This window comes from Astyanax mexicanus, chromosome 25 (assembly GCF_023375975.1).
Source record: "Astyanax mexicanus isolate ESR-SI-001 chromosome 25, AstMex3_surface, whole genome shotgun sequence".
Lineage (NCBI taxonomy): Eukaryota > Metazoa > Chordata > Actinopteri > Characiformes > Acestrorhamphidae > Astyanax > Astyanax mexicanus.
Genome location: NC_064432.1, coordinates 6726340 through 6752536, shown reverse-complemented (window position 1 = coordinate 6752536; position 26197 = coordinate 6726340). Strand labels below are relative to the sequence as shown.

The 26197-nt window shown below is 37.9% G+C and overlaps 1 protein-coding gene across 2 annotated transcripts; it reads right to left on the bottom strand.

The window, feature by feature from the left end:
- Positions 1–129: 129 nt before the first annotated feature.
- On the bottom strand, positions 130–20004 carry si:dkey-192k22.2 (uncharacterized). Of its 2 annotated transcripts, none has more exons than XM_049472597.1 (12): positions 19637–20004; positions 11979–12212; positions 10492–10839; positions 5832–5945; positions 5581–5646; positions 4192–4239; positions 3837–3881; positions 2924–2962; positions 2762–2797; positions 2462–2521; positions 1479–1532; positions 130–1332 (listed from the first exon to the last, which is right to left on the bottom strand). In XM_049472597.1, exons 1-12 carry the CDS (start codon positions 19722–19724, stop codon positions 1277–1279), a joined length of 1188 nt encoding a protein of 395 aa, XP_049328554.1. In that variant the 5' UTR covers positions 19725–20004; the 3' UTR covers positions 130–1276. The 2 variants fall into 2 exon arrangements, with proteins under 2 accessions (XP_049328554.1, XP_049328555.1); XM_049472598.1 differs by having other exon boundaries at positions 2762–2794.
- Between the last annotated feature and the right edge of the window lie 6193 nt (positions 20005–26197).

Here is a 26197-nt window from a genome sequence, read left to right as displayed (position 1 = left end):
AAAGGTGCCAAAGGTTAGTTACTGACACCGACCTCGCTAACACAGCAACCCACACTGATACGTTTGTGATGACCAGAGACAGAATCTGATTACATTACAAATAATGTTGCAGACAATCATCTCAACAGATTGGTTTTAGACTACAATAATTTATTGTGGTGACGGACAGTTCTGGTGGAAACAGGAGAGTTGAGGTGCACATTGAATTCTGCCGTTATTTGGGCAGCCGTGGTTTTATTTATTTTTGTTTGATACAATCCGGGTTAGCACCCGAACATCCCTTTCAGGCGGCTTCCTCTTACAGCGTCCACAGTTAATCCTGTTGGATGTGGTTGGTCCTTCTTGGTGGTATGCTGACATTACCCGGGATACCGTGGCTCTTGATACATCACAAAGACTAGCGGTCTTGGTCACAGGTGCGCCAGCAAGACGTGCACCAACAATTTGTCCTCTTTTGAAACTGTGCTCTTACCCTGCTAATTGATCCTTCACACTCTTACAGCTCTTACTGGTGCAATGTGCAATTAATGAAGATTGGCCACCAGGCTGCTCCAATTTAGTCATTAATCCTCCCACACTAAAATGACAGGTGTTTCAGTTTCATTGTCCAAACCCTGTGTGTCCGTTCACAAAGGAAGCAGATCATGTTTGGTACATGTGAAGGGTGTCTCAGGCTTATTGTGATCAAGACAATTTGATGATGGTTGCCAACTAGTATTAATCTATTGAAGGAGCCCATGATCACTGGCGTATCCCATTGTCAAGAACTGGTGTATCTGCTACCTAGATGCCCATGCAAAAAAAGGACAGACTTGTTTTCCCCAGCGCAACACCTCCACCGACTCCACCAATCTTCTTCCATTAGCCCATGCTGGTGATGTCATTCCCCAGGTAAATGGTGCCCACAGTGAAGCGCCCCAATGCTGTTTATAAGTTCTTTGAGGAACTTTAAGTTCTGAGTTTTTCTATTTGAAACTTTGTTGCGTTGAGGAACCTTCATGAAGATGTTTTGAGAAGAAAAGGTACTTCAACTTTTTCTTAAAGGTTCATCATAGCATCTACTTTTTCTACTGTTGATGTAAAGAGCCGCAGTAGTCCTGGGGCTGGTGAAGCTCTCGTGACTTTCTGAGTTGGCAACCTGGCGTGTGGTGGCGTTTCAGTTTCCCTTTCCTACTTGAAACTAAGAACTTCGAACATCTAAGGTCAAATGTGACGCAGAATTACTTTCACAGTTTTTGATTAAAAAAAAAAAAAGTTCTCCATCCTTTATCCATGTTTACGTTGATTCCTCTTCATCTTTGTTAGAGGGGTGGCTTCTGTGGTGCAGGCAAGCTGATAAAAGGAGAGTGGGAAAGAGTCATTCATTTTGAGGGAAAAATGTGTCAAATGAACTTCAATGCAGATTTAATTCTGGAATAATTTATTTAATCATTTATTTAAGTCTATTCATCAGCTCAAACTGATAGAAAGTCACTTACGTAAGGACTGTGTGTGCACTAGCAACAGAGGAAAATCCACGGACTCCTCAGACCCTAAGAGATAAAAAGATAACTTAAGTTTTTTTTTGACCCAGAAGGATGAAAAATAGCTTTTACACAGTATATCGCCGCTGTCCAATAAAAAACACTTATCTCCATTTATGTAGATTTTTAGTTTACTACATAATTTGAACTCAAACAATCTATCCCTTACACTGTGCCAAAATTTCTTGATGAACGGACCAATAGAAACTCTTCAAAATGACCTGAAATAAATTATTTTTACATTGACTCCCATTGAAAGTTTGCAAGGTTTTTTCTCTCTCCTGTAAAGTTGCTGTTTTGGAGATTTTCAGGTTTTGGTGTTTTTCATTGGACAGCGACGATATGCTCATTCCTGAACATACAAAGAATAGAAATAAGAAAAAAAAGGAATTCACACATAATGTACACTATATATCCCTAATTGCACGAACAAAAATACAGTAGTAAATTTGGAAATTATGAACGTACAGATCTATAAATTGCTGTTTACATATAGACAATATTTGAATATTTGAGAAAAACATGTAAAGGTACATGTATGTGACAAGGAGGTTGAGTGTAAGAATAATCTTGGTGGGTGCAATGTGACTGTAAAGTAAGGAAAGAAAAGTAAAATGCAGTGTGCAGAGAGAGTGAATCCCTGTAAAGAGATAGAGAAGTAGAGTTTGGAAGTTGGTGGATGATGATTTCTTGCTCTTCTAGACCTCAACTTGACTTCAACCATTCCTACTAACTGTCTTTTTTTTTTGTTACATTACAAACTGAGTAAACGTCTGCCTGAAAACACATTGCTATCTTCCTATAGTCCGCTTCTTGTAAATAAATTAAGGCAAAACGGGTTAATATGAACTTCTGAAGCACTGTGTGATATAACTACCTCCACCACGTTTTGGATGTCTTTGACCTAGCTAGCCATCTTTGTTGTTATGTCAACATACCTCCTTCTGTTATAATGTCATCAGGCCGGTTTTCTTCGTCATTTTTTTCCGAAGAGATATCTGAGGTATTGACACAAACATTAACACGCAAACAAACTGCACATATAACAGCATTTTTTTAATGTAAACAAATAAGATAAACTTAATATATTTAACCTTTTTTGGGTTGTTTTCAAGGCAACTGGATACAAATAGAGACACTGTTTTAAAGTGCTTTTAAACATAGTCATACATAGTTTCCATACATTTTTATAAATTATATCCCGAGTGTCAGCATGTGTGTAATTTGTTTGTTCTTACCTGTTGTGGAAACTTCATGAATAGGAGACAGTCCTGCTGAAACAAAAAAAAACAGACATTAAGTAAAACAGTCACTAAATTAATAGCTTTTATCCAGCGATAAGGTCATAAAGCATTAATAAAGCATTATAACTGTAACTAACAGGATCAATAAACTCTTACCTCGTTTATATATTTCCTCATATACCAGCTGAAGCTTTTCTGTGGGAGAAAAAATACAACAAAAAAGCTCAAGAATTGAAGGATTTACACCAACTACCTTGTCTTTCCACTCTCTGGCCACTTTAATAGAAACGCCTACTGTACCTTGTACTTTCACTAACTGATGGCCACTTTATTAGAAACACCCACTACTGTACATTGTGCTTCTACTCACTGGTGGCCACTTTATTAGAAACACTTACTAATGTGCCTTGTGCTTCCACTCACTGGTGGCCACTTTATTAGAAACACCTACTCTTCTGTACCTTGTGCTTCTACTCACTGGTGGCCACTTTATTAGAAACATCTATTACTCTACTGTACCTTGTGCTTTCACTCACTGGTGGCCACTTTATTAGAAACACCTACTACTGTACCTTGTGCTTCCACTCACTGTTGGCCACTTTATTAGAAACACCTACTCTACTGTTCCTTGTGCTTCCAATTACTGGTGGCCACTTTATTGGAAACACCTACTCTTCTGTACCTTGTGCTTCCACTTACTGGTGGCCACTTTATTGGAAACACCTACTCTACTGTACCTTGTGCTTCCACTCACTGGTGGCCACTTTATTAGAAACACCTACTCTACTGTACCTTGTGCTTCCACTCACTGGTGGCCACTTTATTAGAAACACCTACTCTACTGTACATTATGCTTCCACTCACTGGTGGCCACTTTATTAGAAACACCTACTACTGTACCTTGTGCTTCCACTCACTGGTGGCCACTTTATTAGAAACAGCTAATGTGTACTTCTACTCACTGTACTTCACATCAGCATGTTTTACTGGAGCAGCCCCCCCGCACAGCCGTACAGAGAGTGAAGCTAAGTGTGGAGAAGTGGACGGGGTTTGTTCTTCACTGAGTTACCTCTTGAGTAATCCTTCTGCGTCTTCTCTACGAACAGCTCTTCATCTGCACACAAACCACAGAGACACTTTACGCTCACTGCGCTCACTGCCCTCACAGAACCTTTGTTCTACAAAGCTTCTGTTGTTCTGAGAACAGAGAGACCGTGCCCTCTTTTTGGATAATCCTCAAGGTAGACTGATTTTATTTATTTATTTGATTTGTTTGAGCTCAGAGAGCTGTACATACCCAGAGGAAAGGGAGGAACGAGAGAAACTTTTCAAAAGAGGGATAAAGAAAGTTCTAATCTGCTACTATATTCTTCCCCACACTGTCAACATCCCAAATACAAGCTGACGAGTGCGCGAGAACGTACCTTCTGCGCTGCATACTGAGACTAAAATATCCGGCAAATCGCCTAAAGCTGAAAAACAGCAGACATACAGAAGAACAAAATAGCATTACCAGCATAATAGAGTCTGCTTTAGAATTCATTCATTTCTATACATGCATTAATAATATGTCAAAATGCAATCCCGAATCAAAAATGGTTGAAGCAAAAAATGCACATAAAACTCAACATTTCTTACATTCGCTTTTATATTTCTTACATTTGAAGTTTTCAACAAGACAATGAAAAACCACATGCTGGCTGTGAAAGACAAGAGTATATGGGTGAAGGACTGTACCAACCTAACATTTTGGATATGCAGACCTAAACATGAGGAATGGATGTATATTAATACTTTAAATTAAGCTCAACAGACAAAACTAGCTAATATATAGGGTTCATCCTGTCTGCAATTAAATTAAAAAGTCAATTAAAGTAAATGTAAGATGTAAATGTGTGTTTCATTTGCATTTGCCATCTTTTCCCAACTTTTACTGATTTGAGGTTGTAATCCAGTTACTTTATTTCAGAAGTTCAATTCAAAATGTGAAACTCATATATTATATAGATGTATTAAACACACAGAGTGATTTATTTTAAGTGTTTTATTCTTTTATTGTTGATGATTATGGCTTAGAGCCAATGAAAACCCAAAAATCAGTGTCTCAGAAAGTATTATAATATTATATAAGACCAATTGGTGGTACTTTTGGTAGAGTGGGCAGTTAGCTAAGTCCTGCTGGAAAATGAAATCTGCATCTCCATAAAAGTTGTCAGCAGAGGGAAACATGTGCTATAAAGTGCTGTTAGTTTGGTGACACGTCTCTCCAAACCATCACTGATCATCAGTAAATTTTACATTTTATTTAGAAATTTCATTTTTCAGCAGGAATTGGCACACTGCCCACACTGCCAAAGGTACCAATTGGCCTTACATAATATTTCAATTTTCTGGGACACTGATTTTTGGGTTTTCATTGGCTGTAAGCCACAATCATCAACAATCAAAGAAACGAGGTATGAGTTCCAAATTTTTTTAATGAATTACTGAAATAAAGTAACTTTTCAATGATATTCTAATTTTTTGTGATCTTAAAATTGCAGTAACACCAATACAAACAATCAAATTAATTCTAGGGAATAAAAAGAGGTTCAGAAACTATTTTTAACGCTCATGAAAATAAAATAAAACATATTGAAGAATAATTTTAAATGTTTTTTTTTTTTGGTGCATGAACCTACAGTAGAGTAGAGTTAATAAATGTAGGATATAGGCCCTTAAACAACACAATATAGCAGCAGGACTGGCTTTGGATGTATTCTGATCTTCCACCAGCGTGTTCAAGTGATTCCAGTTCTTTTAGCATTACTCACACTTCACTCTTCGCTTGGAAAACCTCCTGGGCTGAAGGGCAGTGACTGGAACCCGCACTGATTGTTCTATAGAGTGAGAGAAAGAGAGAAAGAAAGTAAGAGAGAGAGAGGGATGAAGGGGATGGGAATCAGGATTCACTCAGTCACAGCACTTGAAATGATGTGTGAAATGAAGTCGGGGAGATGGACTCGTAGATGGAGTCAGCAGTACTGTTTCTGCATTGGAATGACTGTAAAGTTAACAGACTTACTGTGGAAGCAGCTCCGGCTTCTGCTGACCTGAAACCAGACACTCAGCGCAACCAGCACCACCAGGACCAGTACCAGAGCCAACCACATAGTGGTGCTAAAAGCCCACCACCTCCCTAACAACACAGAGACAAAGAACAGAAGTTTTGTGTTCAAGATGGGGTTCAAAACCCTTTTAAAACAATAATAATAAAAAAAAAAACCTGACTGGCCAGATTAGGCATTGACCAGCATGGAGCATGTTTTTAAAATTGAGTTTGGTGGTCAACACATCCATACATATACAATGAGTTTGAAAAAGTGTCATACTTACATTTTTCAGATTATTACACAAACTTTTATCTCAGACAAATGTTAACATGACTAAATGCAAAAAGCACGTTTTAAATGATGATTTCATTTAAAGGCAAAAAAACACTGTTCACCAAAAAGAACACAACAGCCCGTCACACATTTGCTGAAAAGAACATCTTGATGATCCCCAGAACTTTCGGTAAATGTTTTTTGGACTGACGTGACAAAAGTGTAACTTTTACATGTCCCGTTACATCTGGCGCAAAACTTACACATGCTTTCAGAAAAAGAACATCATGAATGTAAAACATGGTGGTGGTAGTGTGATTAGTGTGATGGTCTGGGGATGTTGGATAACTTGCTGTAATAGATGGAAGCAGGAATTCTGCTGTTTATCAGAAAATCCTGAAGGAAAAAAATGGATTTTCAAGCTCAGGTGTACTTGGGTTCTGCAGCAGGACAATGACCCAAAGCACACAAACAAGTTCACCTAAATGGAGGTTTTGGAGTATCCTAGTCAAAGTTTAAGTGAGACGTTGTGGCTTAAACAGTATGTTTATGCTAAAAAATCCTCCAATGTGGCTGAAAAAACCTACACAATATATATGTAAATTAATACATATATGCTTGTATTAAGCAAAAAATCTGCTTTAGTAACTTTTTTTTTTAGTAAGATTTCTTAAAAAAAAAACAATCGCAAAGTCTCAAAATGAGTGAAGTAAGACTTAAATCAAGCAAAGATCACTGGTCTTTTGCCTTAAATCTGCACACAAGAATCAGAAAAATCAAAAACACTTTGTGTTTATTTTGAGTTCAAATTACTAAAAATGAGACTAATTAAGATAATTATTCCTAAAATTAGCAAAATAATCTAACACTTACAATGCTTAGTAAGAGAAGACGTTTTATCAGAAAAGAAAATTAGATTTAATGCCAAACATGATCCTTTCAAAAAATGTAAGGCATTATTCTAAAAATATCATTTATTTAAAAAAAAGTTTCTTTAGTGAACAAGTTGTAATACAAATAAGAAGATTCTTACGAAGAAAGAGTAAAAATTAATAATTCATAGTAATGATAACTGTTTTCTGCCAAGATAAATGTAACACTGTTAAAGTCCAGTTTTTCTCAGTGTATATTTGCAGTCAATTCTGTTGTATAGATTCTGTAAGAAAAACACTATATTAGAATGATTTTACAGCGAGAATGATTAAACAAAGGCAGATAAGTAAAAAGCTCAAGTAGCACATAATCTTGCTATTTCTATTGGTGCATTTATTATAAAAAATAATAGAAAAAAAATGAATCTAACATGATAAGATCTATAGGCAGCTCCTGATGTGGCTGTATTGTATATCCATTCAATAAAGCTCCAGCCCTGTCAACAACACAGCAGTCTTTTATTAATAATTCTCATTCAGTCTGATTAACACTCATATCTCTGAGTGAACAGATCCACAGTAACTTAATATCCCAGAATGACTGGGACAGTCTGGACCTTCTGAAGGGCTTTGTGGTTTTAAATCAGGCCAGCTCGCTGCAGAGCGGGATGATATATAGCAGTAATATATTTATCAGTGGTGAAGTCGAAATATAAAGTGCCACTGTCTTCTCTCCTGCCAGAATCAATAGACGGGATAAAAGATGGCCTCTGCTAACCTTTAGACTCGATTTATAAGGCAGGATGAAGAGAGAGAGAGAGAGAAAGAGAGACGATAAGAAGGACGGAATTGGTATTGAATGTCTGGAGGCGTTGTCTCCAGCCACAATCAGCAATTTCAGCTCCAGCCTGGAATTTCTCAAGCTCAGAATGAACCATAAATGGAAAAATGCAAACTGTCTGAAATCAAGGGCGGTTAATGGTACAAATCCCCCTATTTTGTCTCATAAAATGGGATATTATTTGTAAGAGTCATTATCACAATACTCTGCTAAAAAGTATGGAAAGGAAATAGTGCCAAATTAAAAACACTACAGTGGAAAAATGTAAATGCAATCCACAAGATACATTGCTTTTCCACACTGACATGCAGAATATGTGCCACAATGAAATGCAAAACCACTAAACCACAAAATCTTCTTCTTTTTATTCTAATTTCTTAGCAATTAAACCTCAACCCTTATTTTTTATCTATTTTTATATTTTATTCACTGCTATTAATTTTTTTTTTTTACTTTTAATGTATGTCTGAGTGAAAAAAAAAGGTTCATTCATTGATTCATTCATTGATACACAGAATCATCATATATTTTCCAACTTTATTGAGTGTTCCAGTGGTCTAAAGTGCTGCCACGATGATCGGGAGATCACTGGTTTGAATCCCAGTCATGCAGCTTGCCGTCAGCTGCTGGAGCCCTGAGAGAGCACAATTGGCTTTGCTCTCTCTGGGTGGATACAGTAGATGGCGCTTTTTCCCCTTATCACTCCTAGGGTGATGTCGATCAGCACAAGGCTGCATCTGTGAGCTGATGTATCGGAACCGAGTCGCTGTGCTTTCCTCTGAGTGCACTGTGATGTTACTCAGCAATGTTCAGTTCAAAAAGAGGTGGTGTCTGACTTTACATGTATCGGAGGAGGCATGTGCTAGTCTTCACCCTCCTTGTGCTGTGGCATCACCAGTGATAAGGGATATATAGCCGAGTAGCAGCTGAAAGGGTGGGACATTTGACTTAGCTAAATTGGAAAAAGGAAAAAAATATTTATATATAATCTATAACCTGATCTCATAGCATTATCTAGTTCTAGGCAGCCAAAACACACACATATCATAATTATTCACCAAACGTCACACTTGCAAGGTCCCTTTGTAAAAGTTTTGTTTGTAACATTCATACATTTCCCAGCATGCCCTATTAAAGTTAAGTTAAATTACAGCATGTGCTAATGTTATGAGGACATCCTTCATTACCTAAGAAGACATGGTTCATGATGGCCCTCATCCTGAACATATTTTCAATGATGGAGTTTATAATTCATAATACATCACACATTGAGCCTGACATTAACATTGATTGAATTTTCACTGTCTCATCTTGAGCGTAACCCAGACAGGCATCTGCTAGACCTGACAAGTCATTTATCTAGGCCAAGATCACTGAAGTTCAAAAACAGCGCATGCCTTCGCTAGTGTGTTAGCAGGAAAGTGGCTTAGCGTAGATAGAAATATGTGTGTTTTATAGATATATGGGTTGATAAATGGAGACAGGATGGGGTAGGAACAGAAACCAGTGTCATGGATTAGTAAGGCAAGGCAAGTTGTATTGTACAAAAACCAATTAGCAATACCATAGCAACCACCTATGATGCCACAGCAACTTCCTGGGATAATATAACCAATTAGCAATACAATAGCAACCACCTGTGACACCATAGCATCTTCCTGGGATAAAGTAACCAATTAGCAATACATAGCAACCAGCTGTATTGTGTCCCATGACTTTTGCTATATACCATAAAAGTTAAAAGAGCTTCAGTTACTTGAGGAATGTGTGCGGGCTCAACTCTTCTGGGAAGGCTTTCCACAAGGTTTATGAGGGTGTTTATGGAAATCTTTTACCATTCTTTCAGAACAGCATTTGTGAGTTCAGACAGTGATGTTGGACGAGAAGGCCTGGATCACAGTCTCCGCTCTAATTTATCCCAAAGGAGTTCTATTAGTCAAGTTCTTCCACACCAAACAGCTTTATAAGAGTGATTTTTTTTGTCAAGTTTCTCCAGCATTAAGGCTGGGTGCAGCAGCATATTGGACTGTAGTCTGCATTTTTGCCATGTTAAAACAGGCTACATGGGACCAACCGCTAGCTGATAGCGCCCTGGGTTACCGGAACACTCAGGGTTCCTCAGAGTAATGCTATCTGCAGCATTTACGTCTTGCTAGCACTGTGGTAAGCAGCTAATGCTAATGCTGCTGCACCTAGCCTTAGTGCTGGAGAAATTTGCAAAATAGTGAAAAAATGGGAACGAATGTGCTTTACTCACCCAAATAAACAGGAGTTTTCAGGAGAGAAATCCAGCGTTTTTTTATTTTTATTTTTATTTTTTAAGAATTATAGTTTTGTGTACTTAGGCGCGTCACCCAGCTTCCCCATTAGATTAAAAAAAAACAAAACATGGCGACACCCTTGCTCACTTCAATGTAGGCACCCTTACTAGTGTCACTTAATGTGCCTTATAATCCATTACACCTTATAGTCCAAAAAAATATTTTTTTATATATATCTTCTGTTAAACAGACTCTGTTAGCCCTATTCTGAAAGACACAGTACCAAAACCACTGACAGTTGGTTGAATCATGAAATAAACCTTCAAAAAATCTAAATAATGTAAAACATGGCATTCTAATCTAATAAGTATCAGAAATATCTTACCTCCTTTAGTTTGTGTGTCGAGAATGTTGCTTCCTTCATAGTAAAAGAGGCAGTGGCTTCTGTTTGAAGTACACAGGGGATGTCCTGTAGAGTCTAGAGTTTTTACAGGTGACTGCTTTGTGGTCAGTTCTGCTGATGTAACTGGTTTGTGAGAGGGTGGACTCAGTGGTGGCGTGACTTTGTCTGGGTGCGTGCAGGCTCTTCTATGTCTGGTACAGCATCCAACAAGAGTGAAGTTTAAGTGTGTTTCAATGTGCAGTCCACTGTGGTTTAAATGGCTGTGGATGGTCACGTTCAGGAGAGGGTGGTCTATCATCCGAATACCCAAGACCACGTCTACGTCCACTTCTAGAGGAAAATGCACCAGACACAGGAAAAAGTAAAAAAAAAAAAAAAAAAAAAACAAAGGAAAAAAAGGTAACATATTCCTTAGCATGCTTGTTTTTGTAGATTCTGTGGATTGTTCTTGTTCTATTTTCCTCTTATTACACATAATGTTGGAACAGTATTGAAAATTAAAAAAAAAAAGATAGATTGGAAGAGTTTTGCATATTTCTCACTATTCTCACTACTCTTCTATTTTTTTAAAGAGATTACTTTGGCAAAAAACCTGGCAAATAACACTTAAACTTTACTGTGCAAAACATATATATGCCTTATGTTTACCATGTCCAAAAGTGGCGCTGACTTCTCTGGGCTCTGAGGCATCTGGAATGGACGCATCATACAATCGAAAACCTTTAACTGTGGTCAGTTTAATCAGAGCTCCAGAAGTTGGGGCTGTGTCATCATACTTTTGTGATAGTAATCTTGTTTTGAAATTGAGATTACCTAACAACATGATGGTGTGAGGCAAGCATTAGATGATTAAGCCACACATCTTTTCTCATGTCTTGTGCTTTTCTGATGTCAACAGGAAATGCCTGATTAGATCATCCCCTTGTGTTTGTGTTAGGTTAGCGTTAGCGATGTACTGGAGATGAGGAAAGTTTCCGGTGGCACATTATAATGTGCCAATTCGGCCCCAGCATTCTATATTATACGTCCAAAGCGCCTTTAAGTTAAACCCACTGCTGACACAAATGTGCACATGCACACAGACAGCTTGTCTACATATTCTACAGAAGTAATTCGAATAGAATTAGACTCTCTGGAGCAGATAGACAGAACCAATTGATCTTATTAGCTAGAAGGGTATAAAGCCCCCAGCCTTGAGCTGCAGAGCATTGGAAGGACTGTGTTCTCTGGAATGATGGTTGGTGATCCATTCAATACTTTTGGGATGCACGCTAAACCGGCCAGACCGGCCAGAGGATATAATGTTGTAGATGCATGTTGGGCCTTTGAGTCATTTGTCTGTGTGGAAGGTCAATTCTAAACTGTCCAATTTCTAATTTACAAGATAACACTTCATCTTATGCAGTAACACTTCATTATGAGTTTACATACTGCTGTCCCATGACAACACATAAACACTCCTATCCCACCTGAGTTTGAAGTGTTGTAATGTAGACTCTGTAGGTCGGCCTGAGTTTCACACACAAACCAGTTCTTCACTGCTTTATTCTGGTTGGTTGTGTTTTTTTTTGGTTCCATCTCACACAGAAGGTTCGTCTTGCTTGCATTCTCATACACCTCACAGATCTGTCCGTCTTCAGGGCCACGCCAACTCATTACGCCACAGGAGTCAAAGGGGACACAGTGAAAGTGGATCTGCAACTCTGGAAATGAAGGGACAGATAGTGGATCAAATGACAAATGACAAACCCATCTCTGGCACTGAGACCAACATTAGCAGCAGATTCTTCAAGTTCTATAAGTTGTGAGGTTGAGCATAAATAAGTCTTGGATACCTATGACACATTCGGTGGGAACACCCACATTACTAGATGTTTTGGATACCTTTTGACCCAATCATCTAATCATTATCTACTCACTTGGCTCCTCCCAAAATGTCTCAGATCTCAGATTCTCATATATGCCCATTTTTCCTACTGCCAACACATCAACTATAGACAGTCAAACAATATATAGACAGGTTGACATGTAAGATTGGACCCATTTACTCTATCTGTCAGTGGGTGGTTTTAATGTTATGGAGTTTTCACTAAAAGTGTGTTGGTACAAGACAGTAAAACACCCAAAGCACCATCACTTTAAATAATATATTTACCAATAGTCATACAGGTGTACACACTAACATGCAAAAAGTCATGAGTCAGGAACTAGTATCGAGTATCATGTCCCATGACTTTTGGCATGTCCCCTGGAAGCTAAAGAGCAGTGAACAGTGACCTGCTTAATTTACATGTACCTTCTATGATATATTCCTGGAACACACGTGACACTGTGGATCAAGGAAAGTTAAATACCTCTAGCACAACTTTAAAAAAACGAAATATCCCATCCCTATGGCAAACTGTCACAATATCAAACTTTGTTCAAACTAATTTACAGGGTAACACATGACCTCAACTCATACCGGCATATACCTAGCTATCCCATGACTATTGGCATGCCTGTATGCCACAATTTCCAGTGAATGTAATTAGTAACCAATATTCATGCACGGCGCTCCTGCTTGAGTAAGATAGGCTTGAGCGTCTGACTGTTGACTGTTGTCAGGGTTTAAATCGGTCAGTGGTGCACCTGTATTTTCCGCCGCCAAAAAAGAAACATGCCAGATATTTACCTGAACACACCTCTGGCTCGGGGTGTAAGACCGTGACGTGCTTTGCGGAGGGTGTACGGTAGAACACTTGGTCTTTTTTAGCCCAAATACTAATGGTCTGCACACACACACATACACTCCCTCAGTGTGTGCATGCCTTGCTGAAGGGCACAGCAGCAGCAGGTAGATGGTGTGTGTCGTTGTGGTTCATTCCCACTGTTATTACCCGTGGCTGTCATTAGCTCTGTGTGCAGGCCTGGGGCTCTGGTGTCTGCCGGGACGACAAGCTCTTGTGCTTCTGAATCATTTTCTGGACTTTTTCCTCAAGATTTCCACCGATACATTATATGTGTATATACAATATACCCTGGGCTGCCAGTTTACTTACACAATGTATGGACAAAATATATGTAAATGTATCTTCTTAATTCTGGCTTTAGGTATGGAATAAGTTCCTATTTATCTGCTCCAGAAAGTCCTTTCATATTGGCAGTACTTTTTTTAGAGTGATTAGAGCAGCTGTATGAGGTTTGAATTTGCTTTTCTCTATCAGCAATTGGTGCAATTAAAGAGACTAAATTTAAAGTGCCATTAGAAGTAGTGTCCACAAACATAGTGTATATTTTTTAAGGAAACTTGGCATTAACCTATGCTTAAATTGGATATTTTACCTGCTATAGGTGCACTTTATCACTTTATCAAAGACATACATATGCTACCTAACACTACCACGTGTTGACTTCAGTATGTAATTAGACACCTTTAATACACATCAATATAATATTATATTTTTTCGAAATTGTTGATTAGACAGGATAAAAAAGGAAAATAATAATGTAGTAACTCATCTAAGGCATATTTGTTGCCTAAATTTGGTCTCTTTTTTAGTTTAGCACATGAAGCTAAAAAGCTAACAGCACTAACAAACTCTAGAAATCAATAATCGCCCAAATCTTTGCTATAAAAAAACAGGCCAAAACTGTCTCTAAAACCCCATGCAGTCACACAGTTATGGTCACACAGACGTGTCAGTGTTGTTCAGGACAAAGCACTGTATAATTCATTGCACTATAAAACTGAGCACATTACCTCTTGTTGTTGCCTGTTGGCTAAAGTGCTGTTTATTTTTATAGCCCACAGTAAGTCATACTATGCTTCAAACCACAAATGCCTCTTTATTAAAGCTCCTGAAGGGGTTTGAGCAGGTTAAGAGATATTTTTGGAAGTCTTTTCGCCTCCAAGTCAGTTTCTTTAGGTTTATACTGGAAGCTAACATAACTAGCTTACACATACTTTCTTATACCTTGTCCTAAACAACAAATACCTCCTTATAACAGCTCTTGAATTGTAATTGAGCCTGTTAAGATACGTTTCTGGAAGTCTGTTGACTTTTAATGTTAGCATTGTTAGCCTCATAGCGTCATATTTAGTTTCTTTAAGTTTAAACTGGAGCTATGAGGCTAACATAACTAGCTAACACATACTTTCTTATACCTTGTCCTAAACAATATCATACTTTCTAAACTTCTTTACCATGCTCTAAACCACAAATATCTCTTTATTAAAGCTCTTGGAGTGGTTTGGATGTGTTAAGAGAAGTTTTTGGAAGCCTGTTGACTTTTAATGTTAGCACTGTTAGCCTCATAGCTCCATATTTAGTTTCCTTAGGTTTAAACTGGAGGTATAAGGCTAACATTACTAGCTTACACATACTTTCTTATAATTTCCTTGTCCTAAACATCAAATATCTCCTTATTACAGCCTTGAAGTGGAAACTGAGCCTGTTAAGAGACGTTTCTGGAAGTCTGTTGATTTGTAATGTCGGCTTTTTTTAATGATTTATAATGAAAGCACGACGGTCTTTCAATTACAGTAACTTGAGTTACTTTTCACCTCTGACTGTGAGTATCTATTATTCTCACCTATAGCTCGGTTGAACTTGTGAGGGAGATGCAGAGGCTGAAATGACTGCAATAAAGGCGTTTTTTAAGGTTAGGAAATGTTTCAGAAAAAATTTAAGCAGAACTGGTATGTTTCTTTACTTCAAGGGAACACATTTCAGCTACTAATGAAAAAATATGGATTATGGTTTAGTGCCTCTTTAAGAAAGGTTCTGGAAGTCTGTTGGCTTCGAGTGTTAGCGTTAGCCTAATGTATTTCCTTGTTTGCTTAGCTATGTTAGCCTCCTAGCTCCAGTTTAAGACAATAAAGACAATTTGGACACCAAATACATTTTTCCAACCATTCAAATGAAACTTACTTTAATTAAAATTTTCATGAATATTCCTCATGAGAACATTACATTCTAACAAAACAATTCATTAGCATTGCATTAAATAGTTTAGTCTGTCTTTCTGTCACACAGCTTCCGTCACATTACTGTTCTTCCCCTCCTCAGTATTGATCCAGATATTAGATAGAAGGGTTTGTTATTCTTCTCCTGCCTTTCTCGGAAACCACCGGAAATCCATTTGTATTGATCTGCAGCAGGCCAGACATATGAGGTTTATATATTTTGCTCAATATACAACAGAAAGAAATTCACCTGCAAGATTTTAAGCTCTTAGGATTTAAACTTAATGCTTTTACCCCACTTTATCATATTCTTGCACCGTTATGCCTTATGTCTTTACATGTCCCAGTTTGAGATCCAGGTAAATCAAATCAAGGTAATATAGAGTTTTCTTTGAAATAACTTTGAAAACTTGTTTTTTTTAGCAAATTCTAATGTACGGTTACTGTGTGCAGAAGTTTAGACTCCCTAAGAGCTTGATTTGACTTTATTTAAACAATCAATCAATCAATTGATTATTTGAATGCTTAATAATGCAGCAAAAATAATGCGACCCTTATCTCCCTTATAAGTTATGATGCCACAATGACAGCAGTTTATGATTTAACAACTACAAATGATGACAAAGTTATTACACACAATGGCAACTTTATGATCAGTAACAGTTGCTAATGACTAGGATTGAGAATCTGATTGCTTGAAAGCAATATTGCAGGAATAACATCTTTTTATGATGTAACAATTACTAATTATCCAGTTATGATGTCTCAGTGGCAACTGGGTAAGATGTAACAACCACTAATGACTGAGTTAAAAAAAACTGATTGCATGATAAACCAAGAATGTAATCTGTTTATTGGCGCTGTCCAGTTAAAAACAAGTATCTCCAAAACAGCAACTTTACAGGAGAGGGACAAAACCTTCTAACTTTCAATAGAGGTCAATGTAAAAATAGTTTATTTCAGGTAATTTCTTTAGTAATTCTATTGGTCTGTTCATTGAGAAATTTCGGCACAGTGTAAGAAACAGTTTGTCTGTTCAAATTATATAGGAAACTAAAAATCCACACAAATGGAGATACTTGTTTTTCATTGGACAGCGGTGTTATAAGCTTATGATAGCACAATGGCAGCTTTGTGATGTAACAGTTGTTAAAAGCATCACAGTGGCAAGTTTATGATGTAATAATTGCTAATGACCATCATGATGTTCATGATGTAAGAATAGCTAGTGATGTTGTGCGTTTATGATATCACAATGGCAAATTTATCATGCAACAGCTATTAATGACCAGGCTCTAGAATTAGAAAATTGCATGCTCAGGCAAAAATGGCATCTGTTCAACAGGGTATGATGTAACAATCCGTAATTGGCAAAGTTATGATGTCACAAAGGCAACTTTATTATGTAAAATGGATCTGTGAATTGAAAGTAGGAATTGCAGGGTATATCACAGTAGGATATTATAACCATGATAACTATAATATTGCGGTACTGTGATACTATGATACTCAATATATCACAACAGAATTCTACGATGCCACAGCATCTGTAGAGATAAAATACTTCAAATTGGGAATTATGGATTTATTGGTGTCAGTTTCTCAGGATTTTACATCCAATATTCTTCACCACAGGTGCACCCTATTAATTTGAGTATAGCGTCACCAAGTGGAGGAATGAAGCAGTAACATTAGTTAGTCAAATTAGTCTCATCAAGTTACATACATATTGATAATGTCTCACAATTCTTTTTTTTTTTTACATTTTTACATCCCTTTTGTATAGCATTCAAAAAAGGGTGCCATACTTTTACGTAAGACTGTTTGTGCATACCTGCATGTGTGTACTTTTTCTGTGCTAATATGATGAAACCATGCGTTTGCACAGAGACAAGCTCTGTCTGATCACCACAAGAGCAGAGATGATAAACGATTGGAGGACAGGAAATCGAAAATGTACACAAGTTCACACAGGACTTGCAGTTCACACACTTAACCTTGCACATGCAGTCTGCTTATGACTCAACATAGAAGAAATAAGTATACATGTATCACTCATAATCCCTCATATATGTAAGCTTACTCATAATGGCCGGCCAGACAGACTCCACCTAAGAGTCCAACTGTTCTATAATGGTGATTTTAGGCTTTCATTTTGAGAATATGTTCAAACATCGTGCAGCCTTTTGAGAGTTAGTAGCAGTGAAGATATAAAATGAATGTGTTCTCATCCTTTCAACCACTTTTATTAGAACACTAAAGGCCAGGTCTCAAGTTAAATGAGCTTATATAGTTGACATAGACATGATTGAGTAAATATGCAAATGTCGACCTTTGCTTTTTATTGATAGTCATTGGGAAAGTTTTATAGCACTGCTTCTAAGAGAAGCACACTGTGAGCCAGTATCTGCAATAGTTTCTGCATAACAACGGAGATATAGGCCCACTTAGTACTATAGTAAACCTACCTTTACAAAGGGTTTATGCATACAGCTACTTTACGTTGCACCTATTGCTGATACAGATGTGCAAATGTGCACACACTTGTGTACACTTACCAAACAAATAGAACCTGAGTAAATATAAAAAGCACTTTTTAAAATTATGATATGCCCCCATAAATTGAAGAAATCTGAAGTCATTGTCATCTATCAGGCATCAAAAGGTAACAAAGTCATTTCTAAAGTTTTGGGACTCCAGAGAACCACAGTGATTCACTATTATTCACAAATGGAGAAAACCTGGAACACTGCTGAACCTTCTCAGGAGTGGCCGGTCGACCAAAATGATTCCAAAAGGGCATGGACAACTCATCCAGGAGGTCACAAAAGAACCCAGAACAACATTTAAAAAACTGCAGGTCTCACTTAACTGACAGTTAAGATCAGTGTTAATGTTTCAATAATAAGAAAGAGACTGGGTGAAAATGGTCTCCAAGGGAGAGTTTCAAAATAAAAAACACTGCTGACCAAAAAAAACACAAATCTTACATTTGCCAAAAAACATCTTGATGATTTCCAGGACTTTGGGTAAATATTATTTGGACTGACGTGACAAAATTAGAAGTTTTTGGAAAGAGTGTGTCCAATTACATCTGGTGAAAAACTAACACATCATTTCAGAAAAAAACATTATACTAAACGTAAAACATGGTAATGGTGGTAGTTTAATGGTCTGGGGCTGCTTTGCTGCTTCTTTTGGCCTGTAATAGATAGAAGTAGGAATTCTGCTGTTTACCAGACGATTCTGAAGGAGACTGTCTGACCATCTATTCATGACCACAACCTCAGGCGTAGATGGGTTCTGCAGCAGGACAATGACCCAAAGCACACAAACAAGTTCACTTCTGAATGGCTTTAAAAAAAAAAAGAATGCTTTGGAGTGGCCTGGTCAAAGTCTAATTGAGATGCTCTGGATGATTGTAAACAGATGGTCCGATGTGTCTGAATTAAAAAAAATCAGTAAAGATCAGTGTGCAGAAGTTCCTCCACGGAGATGTGAAAGACTCATTGCCAGTTATTGGTAAAGCTTGATTGCAGTTGTTGCCACCAAGGGTGGCACAACCACTTTTTCACACAGGGCTAGATTGTTTTGGATAGTTTTTTACCTTTGATAAATAAAAATATAATAAAAAAAGTGTTTTTTAATATGTACTCAGGTTCTCTTTGTCCAATATAAGGGTTTGTTTAATAATCAGAAAAATGTCAGTATCAGCCACTGTATATATGATGTAACAGTTGCTAAAGCCAGGTCCTAGAATGTAATTGCTTGATAATCCAAGAATGACATATTTTTACAAAGCAACAATTGCTAATAACCATGTTATGATGTCACATAGACCACATTTTACTGTGTAACTACTGCTAGTGGCCAGGTTTTAGAATTTGATTGCTTGATAATCTTCTTTCATATCTAATAAAAGTTAATGATGAGGTTGTGAGGTCACATGGGTAACAGTTTATGATGTAACACTCACTAATAACCAGGTTCTAGACTCAAATTTCTTTAAAATGCAAGAATGGCATCTGGTCATGGCATTAAGTGTTTGTGCTGTAATATTTGAATAGTAGATGGTAGAGTAATAGTCCACATTTCTGATGTAATCGTATAGAGAGTTTCAGAAGCTCACACAGGGTTAATCATACACGCTGATACGAGGGCACACACCACAGATCTCACCTGTGTCGGACGGAAGGAACTCTGGCAGGCACACAATGAAGGCTAGGAAGATGAGGACAGCGAGTTTGGCGGCAGTTGCTTTCGACATGGAAACCACGTGCTGACGACCCCCTTGTTCATACAGTACACACGAGCACGTGAGCGAGACCACCTTTTCACCCTGTCCTGTCCTATCTAGTCCAGTCCAGTCATCCGGAGGCCAAGATAGAAGATAGAAGAAAAGGTTAGACTAAAAGCTAAGCGTAGATGCTCACAGACAGCACGGAATATAATCGTTCCAGTGTTCTCTCTGAAAGCTATGTCATATTAGACAAGCAGCAGAACCACTACGCCACTTGATTTCCTGTCTTTCTTCCTGTTTCAGCACTCTTTTATGCAAGAGAGTGAAAGAGGCACCTTTCCTCGACTGTAGAAATGACGTTTACACACAACCACCCACACATTGGACAAGCAAAACCAAAGTGGAAACCTCATGCCCTTTATACCTCTAGTGCATAAAAATATGGCAGTGTGGCACACCAAATCTGATATGTGCTGCTACCAGATGAGTCATGGCTCTACCTATTGAGAAGTATATATACTTTTCAGTTCAGAAAGTATAGTTCAGTCCAAAATGCTACTGTTGTTAGCAGTGCCGCTACTATTGTAATTGATGGCTTCTGGCTTCCATTTGTCATAAATTGTGTTGGCAGGTCCAGTCAAGCTATTCCTCTAGGTGAAAGATCCATCTGCTCAACAGATGCAAAACTTATGTGGGTTGCCAGGTTGAAGACAATGACCCATCACAAACAAGTGCACATAATACACTGTAAGCTGACCAGCTATTTTTTATTGTTTGCATATTCTGAACCAGCTGACACAGATTTTGTATAACTGACTCATAAGTCATTAACCTCCTAGGACCTGGCGTCCACGTGTGTGGACATCAAATTTTGCTCTACAAGGGCCTGGTGTCCTCTTATGAGGCCATTATACTGTCACCTAGTGGTTGTAGAAGAGTTAAACACATTACAGTTTCAGATTGTTCAGTACATGTTTATGGTTTTTACTTTGTTATTTCTTTGTGTTGAAGCAGCTTCAAATGAGCCATATTGATCAAAAAAGGCACAATTGTTGTTTCTAGTAAAACTAAAGGTCTCGTTTTTGTTAAACTAAAGACATAATTTTTCTCAGAAACTACATCATGTAAAAAGTCCTAATGAGTGGGTTGGGTTGGGATAAAACTAGAAATAAATTAAATAAAAATCCTTTGTACTACTAAAGCCAGTTTAGTTTTCAGTCCAGCTGATAAAGGCCCCACTGGAATTGACACTTTGACTTTATTGACCACCCAAACCCCAATCCCAACCCCAGTTTTTGTATCGTTATTCAAACATTATTCTTATTTCCAATTCAAAAGCCAAGTTGTCACGTTGCAAACATGACTATTACCAAACAATGACTGTGTCTGGCTGATGTTGTGAAATGTACAGTATGTATTTCCTGCAAAGAACTTCATATCATATCCTGCATTACTTAATAATTCCATGTCAATGAACAAGAACAAACCGGCACAGACAGGAAACTGTGGTACTGTGGTATAGAGTAAATTTTGCTTTATTCGGAATGTTAATTATATTATATACTAAATTATATTTTATTCTTTCTAATGAGAATGCTATATCTTAGTATAGAAAGCTGGAGGTTGGCTTTAAAAAACGAATGCTACCAATTCAATTCAATTCAATTCAATTTTATTTATATAGCGCTTTTTACAAAAAGCGTTATACAGGTTGTCACAAAGCTGCTTTACAGGAAAAACAGGTCCACGCCTCTTATGAGCAGCACCACAGAGATGCCAATTTTATGGTGAAACAGTGGCAAGGAAAAACTCCCTTTAAGAGGAAGAAACCTTGGAAGGAACCAAGACTCAGTCAGAGGAACCTACCCTACTCGGGTTGACCCGCTCAGTACAAACAAATAACAAACAACAAACAAATAACAGAACAAAACAGTACAGAGAATTAATGTGAACTATGGCTAATATAACAGGTACTAATTTATGAATATAAGAATGTGATTGGCACAAACTATAGAGCTATGGCTAATATAGAAACAGATACTGACAATAAGATCTGGATTTAGTTTATAGGTCTCTTACCATATAGTTAAATTTTGCCTGTTGTCCATCTCTTCTTTTTCCTTGTCACGTCCCTTTTTCATCCACTTATTCACTCTTCTCGGCTCTTTTATTCAGTCATGTCCAAACACATTACACCCTGAAGCCTATAATGTAAAAAGGCCTTTAGAATATGTAAAGAAGATCAGCATGCCCTTTTCTGCTAAGCCTTTACATTTAAAGCTAATTTGAAGCTATAAAGACCCAGACAGTTATAATTACCTAATTTAATGGGAATTCCATGTTTTAAACAGTTTAGGAGGGTAGGGGGGCATTAACACTCACTTATAGAGCTAAAACCTTGAGTCATTTACTGTAATTAGGCCTTCCAGACCAGGATGTATTCAAACTTGGCTAGAATTATTAATCTAGTATGATTAAATTGCAAATTTTACATGTAAAACTAAGTATCACTCTTGAAAAAAGAACTATTAAAACCTTTACTATAACAACTGGACAATAAAATCATTTATTTAAAAAAGAACACAACCAACAGTATGTTAATGACTTGAGATGAGTGTTAGATGGAAGCACTGATCTTAAATGTTGCCATTAAACTGTCACTTAAAATGACTTAACTGTCCAGCAGTAGGAGCACTGATTTTATTATTGGCATTATTAAAGATATAATAATCTAGCATATGTATCAGTAAATCAGTAGTCAGAATGTTTTCTGTTCCACCGTAAATGCAGGAGCCATCGAAACCACTTCTGCACCATTTTAAGGTGAAATGGGAAAACTCGGCTATCTAGCTAGCTAGCTAGCTAACAAGACGTACTAGTAGCAATTACTATTGGTTGTTATGAAGAAATGGGCCATACTACATTGAAACTACAGTAGATATAACTATAACTTAGATAATGCAAGCCTTTCATCATTTTTACTACGTTTCACTAGGAATTTTTGACCCTTTTATTTGGAGTGTGTCTCTTATTTGGAGTGAAAAATCTCTTTAAAACCTCTATCCTACTCCTCTAACCAAACAGGAATCTGGAAACCTTCCCCCTAAGCCTGAACACACAAAGTGAAGGCGAAGGGCCAAGTGTTAGGGGCAAGGGGTGAGTCATTACATTAGAGTACGTCATTACACACTAGTTTCTATAGTACAGTACTATATAGCAGTACTATATACTGCATCTTACTGTATCAAAGCCTGTGTTCCAGTTGCTTACCATCTATGTGTTTCTCTCATTTTAAACCAATGGTATTAGAAGTGATACACACTCTCAATCCCCCCAATCCTCTCAGCAGCAGTGAAGTGTTGTCTGCTGGAAGCTGAAGGATGTCCCTGCTGTTCTCGAAGCGGTTCTCTGTGGCCACACCACTGGCCAGTTATCGCAGTGGGCCAGGATAAGGTTCCTGCGGGAACCCGCAGCAGGACTGTGAGTGCCTGGAGAATGAAAAGCCCTTATCAGTATTGTCCAGGAGTTTCAGCGCGGCCCTGCCTGTGGCTTTCAGCTCAAGAGAATATCACATGGCCCACAACAGCCATGTGTTTTCCATTCCTTTCTGGGACCCCAGAGAGCACTAGAGCGTGGTGGCAGAGTTGTAGGCCCCACTACAGCTGTGTTGAGTAGTCCCAGATGCACCCAAATGTGCAGGATTTGCATAATAGCATATTCAGCAACTGTTTGCTGGGGCTATATTTATCAAATTTGACACAAATAAGCCTCTGTGCTGATCAAAACAACTCCTAATGGCTAATAATGATAATGCCCTTTCTCATAAATCCAATAAACAGCCAGGTCAGACAAGCTATTGCGTCAGAAAAGTCATTTTCGGAATGTGATGCACAAGCAAACAGCTACGTATGCAAAAACAATTCAGGAAGCTCCATCATAATGTGACCTCATGACATAATTGTCTCGCTCTGTGGGGCCCTCTTCAGACAGAAGGCAATGACGATTGTATTACGTAATGGTAAATCCATTTGCAGCACTTGTGACCTATATAGGGCCTCGTCATCCACAGAGACGCAAAAAATAACTTTGGGCTGACGTGTGCAGGGCAGACTCACAGGGATTATGATTTTACTTATTCAATCACTCGCTTTTGTCTTCTGCTGAATTATGGCTGAATAATGCGAGCCACATACCCACATTCACTTACCTAACAGAATTTAAGCTGAACATATAATAGAGCTCTAAATAGTAATCAAACCTTCTTTTGTGTGTATATATAGTGTAGGAGTACATTGATCAGCAAAAACCTAAAGCTTCAGCTCCTCTGTAGTTAAATAAGTACTTAGTTTAAAAAAATATGTTTAAATTATCAGTGAAAGATTTATGTAGAATTTACAATTAATATTTTTGAGAAACTACAGGGCTCTATTACAGATGTGGAATGTTGTTTATTTTAATCCACTGCTGTGCACTAATTACACTTGAAGCTCCCTTGTGCATTAATTAGTCTGGAAATTTAACACGTCAACGTTGGCCCCAATTTCCTGCTGTGTTCTCCAGTGCTAACCAAACCCTAGTCAACTTCGAAAAGAATATAAAAAGACTTTTAATAGACTTAAGTCTGACACCCTCTCACATCCAAAGACAAGTCACAGACTTTTTAGCCACAGACTTTTTAGTCACAGACTAGTCACAGACCTTGCGGCTTTCTGTAGCTCCCCTATTGGTTGTTGACACTGTATGTGTCACTATTTCCATAAGTCAGGTCTCAAGACTTACGATAATAATACTAAACACGTTTGATTTTATCTAATAATCTGGCCTTCACAGAACAGGTATTTATATTTATACTGAGACTAAATTACACACAGCTGGATTCTATTAACTAATTAAATGACTTCTAAAGGCAATTGATTGAAACTGATTTTATTTAGGGGTATAAAAAGAAAAAGGTTGAATACTTTTGCACATCCCACTTTTTAGATTTAGATTTGATTACACTTTTCAAAACCATGAATACATTTTCCTTCCATCTCACAATTATGTGCAACTTTGTGTTGGTCTGTCACTTAAAATCTTAATAAAATAAAATAAAAAGTTTGTGGTTATAAGGTGACCAATTGTGGGAAAAAAGTTGAACGTGTATGAATACTTTTGCAAGCCACCGTATATGTAGAGGGAAAAAGAGAGGTAGACCAGAGACTACAAAGAGCAGATTGTATCTATTGGAATTGTTAGGCATATTTTGTCCACAAGGGCAAAACACACACACACACACAGTGCATCCCCCCACCCAATGATGCTGCAAAACCTGGCCGTGCACGTGGGATATGTGCTTTGCTACTGCACTGACCCATAGATGTGTCTTTGAAGTATTTTTCCCTTGAGCTTGCATGCAGTGTAAGTGTCAAACAGTGTCAGAGCTGCAGAAAAACAGCTCATTCACCCATGCATTTCCTCCATTTCCTCCATACAACAGCAGCAGCAGCAGCAGCAGCAACCTGCAGCCAGTGAGACACGCGCGAGCAGCACAGTCAGGCACAGGCATATGGCAAGCCAAATGGGTCAGAATTCGCCTGGGTCTGACGGCGCTTAAAAGCGTGCGTAATACTTAAAAAACGCCGTCCAAAACGCCGTGCAGGGCTTACTTTTACGCCTTGGAACAAACGCGAGGCGCCGCCAGGCGTTTAAGAGCGTGTGGCGGCGCCAGGCGCTTACATAACGCCACCACGCGTTTTCATAACGCCTCCAGGCGTTCCATATGCAAAAACGGACAGAATATACATATCCCCTCCTTCTCCAAGCAGTTCAGCCCTCTGACTCTGTCAGGGAACTATATCTCCTGTTAAAATAAAAGCCCCCAAGTGCTTCAAATGTCTGCTGTGTTATTAGATGTGCTAGATTCATGTATTTCTGGCTAAACTGGGCTTTGCAAAATGTAGTCCCTGATTAAAACATAACAAAATGTAATCAAATGTACTTATTTTTTATCAACTCTTTCATTGCTGGCCTATTTAGTAATCATGTTTAATTTGTCTGATGCCGCAAGACCTGAGCCAGCAAACACACACACACACACACTCTCTCTCGAAGGCATTGGGGATTTTAATAAAACGCGCAATACAGAGACCACCACAGCATACAGAATGAATGCATAAATGGAGAAATTAGGAAATCAACCGGACACACAAAATCCAGCAACACATTTAGCAGATCTGTGTAGAGATTCTATACGTTTTAGGGTCACTCTTAAAAAAATAAAAACTGTTCACTATGAGATCGTAATATTCCGAATCATTCAGTATTCAAGGTATTCCTTAATTAAATTGTTTTTGATCATGGTACATCCTTATATTATTTTTTGCTTTCTTACTTTTTAAATAAAAGCCCTTTTTGTATCGCTGCCGCTCAAACGGGCAGCGTGGGTCTAAAATGAGCCACATTCATTTTCTATGCTACTTCAAGTATGGCTGTGTGGTTCTATGATATATTTTAGCAAC

What these genes read in the sequence shown, in the direction of transcription:
- si:dkey-192k22.2 (XM_049472597.1), bottom strand. Translation starts at nt 19,724, where the DNA reads ATGTCGAAAGCAACTGCCGCCAAACTCGCTGTCCTCATCTTCCTAGCC. An exon ending in CGACACACAAACTAAAGGAG is followed by an intron (nt 5,946 to 10,491) that starts GTAAGATATTTC and finishes CTGTGTTGTTAG; the next exon opens with GGAGGTGGTGGGCTTTTAGC. An exon ending in TGAGGAAATATATAAACGAG is followed by an intron (nt 2,798 to 2,923) that starts GTAAGAGTTTAT and finishes TTTTTGTTTCAG; the next exon opens with CAGGACTGTCTCCTATTCAT.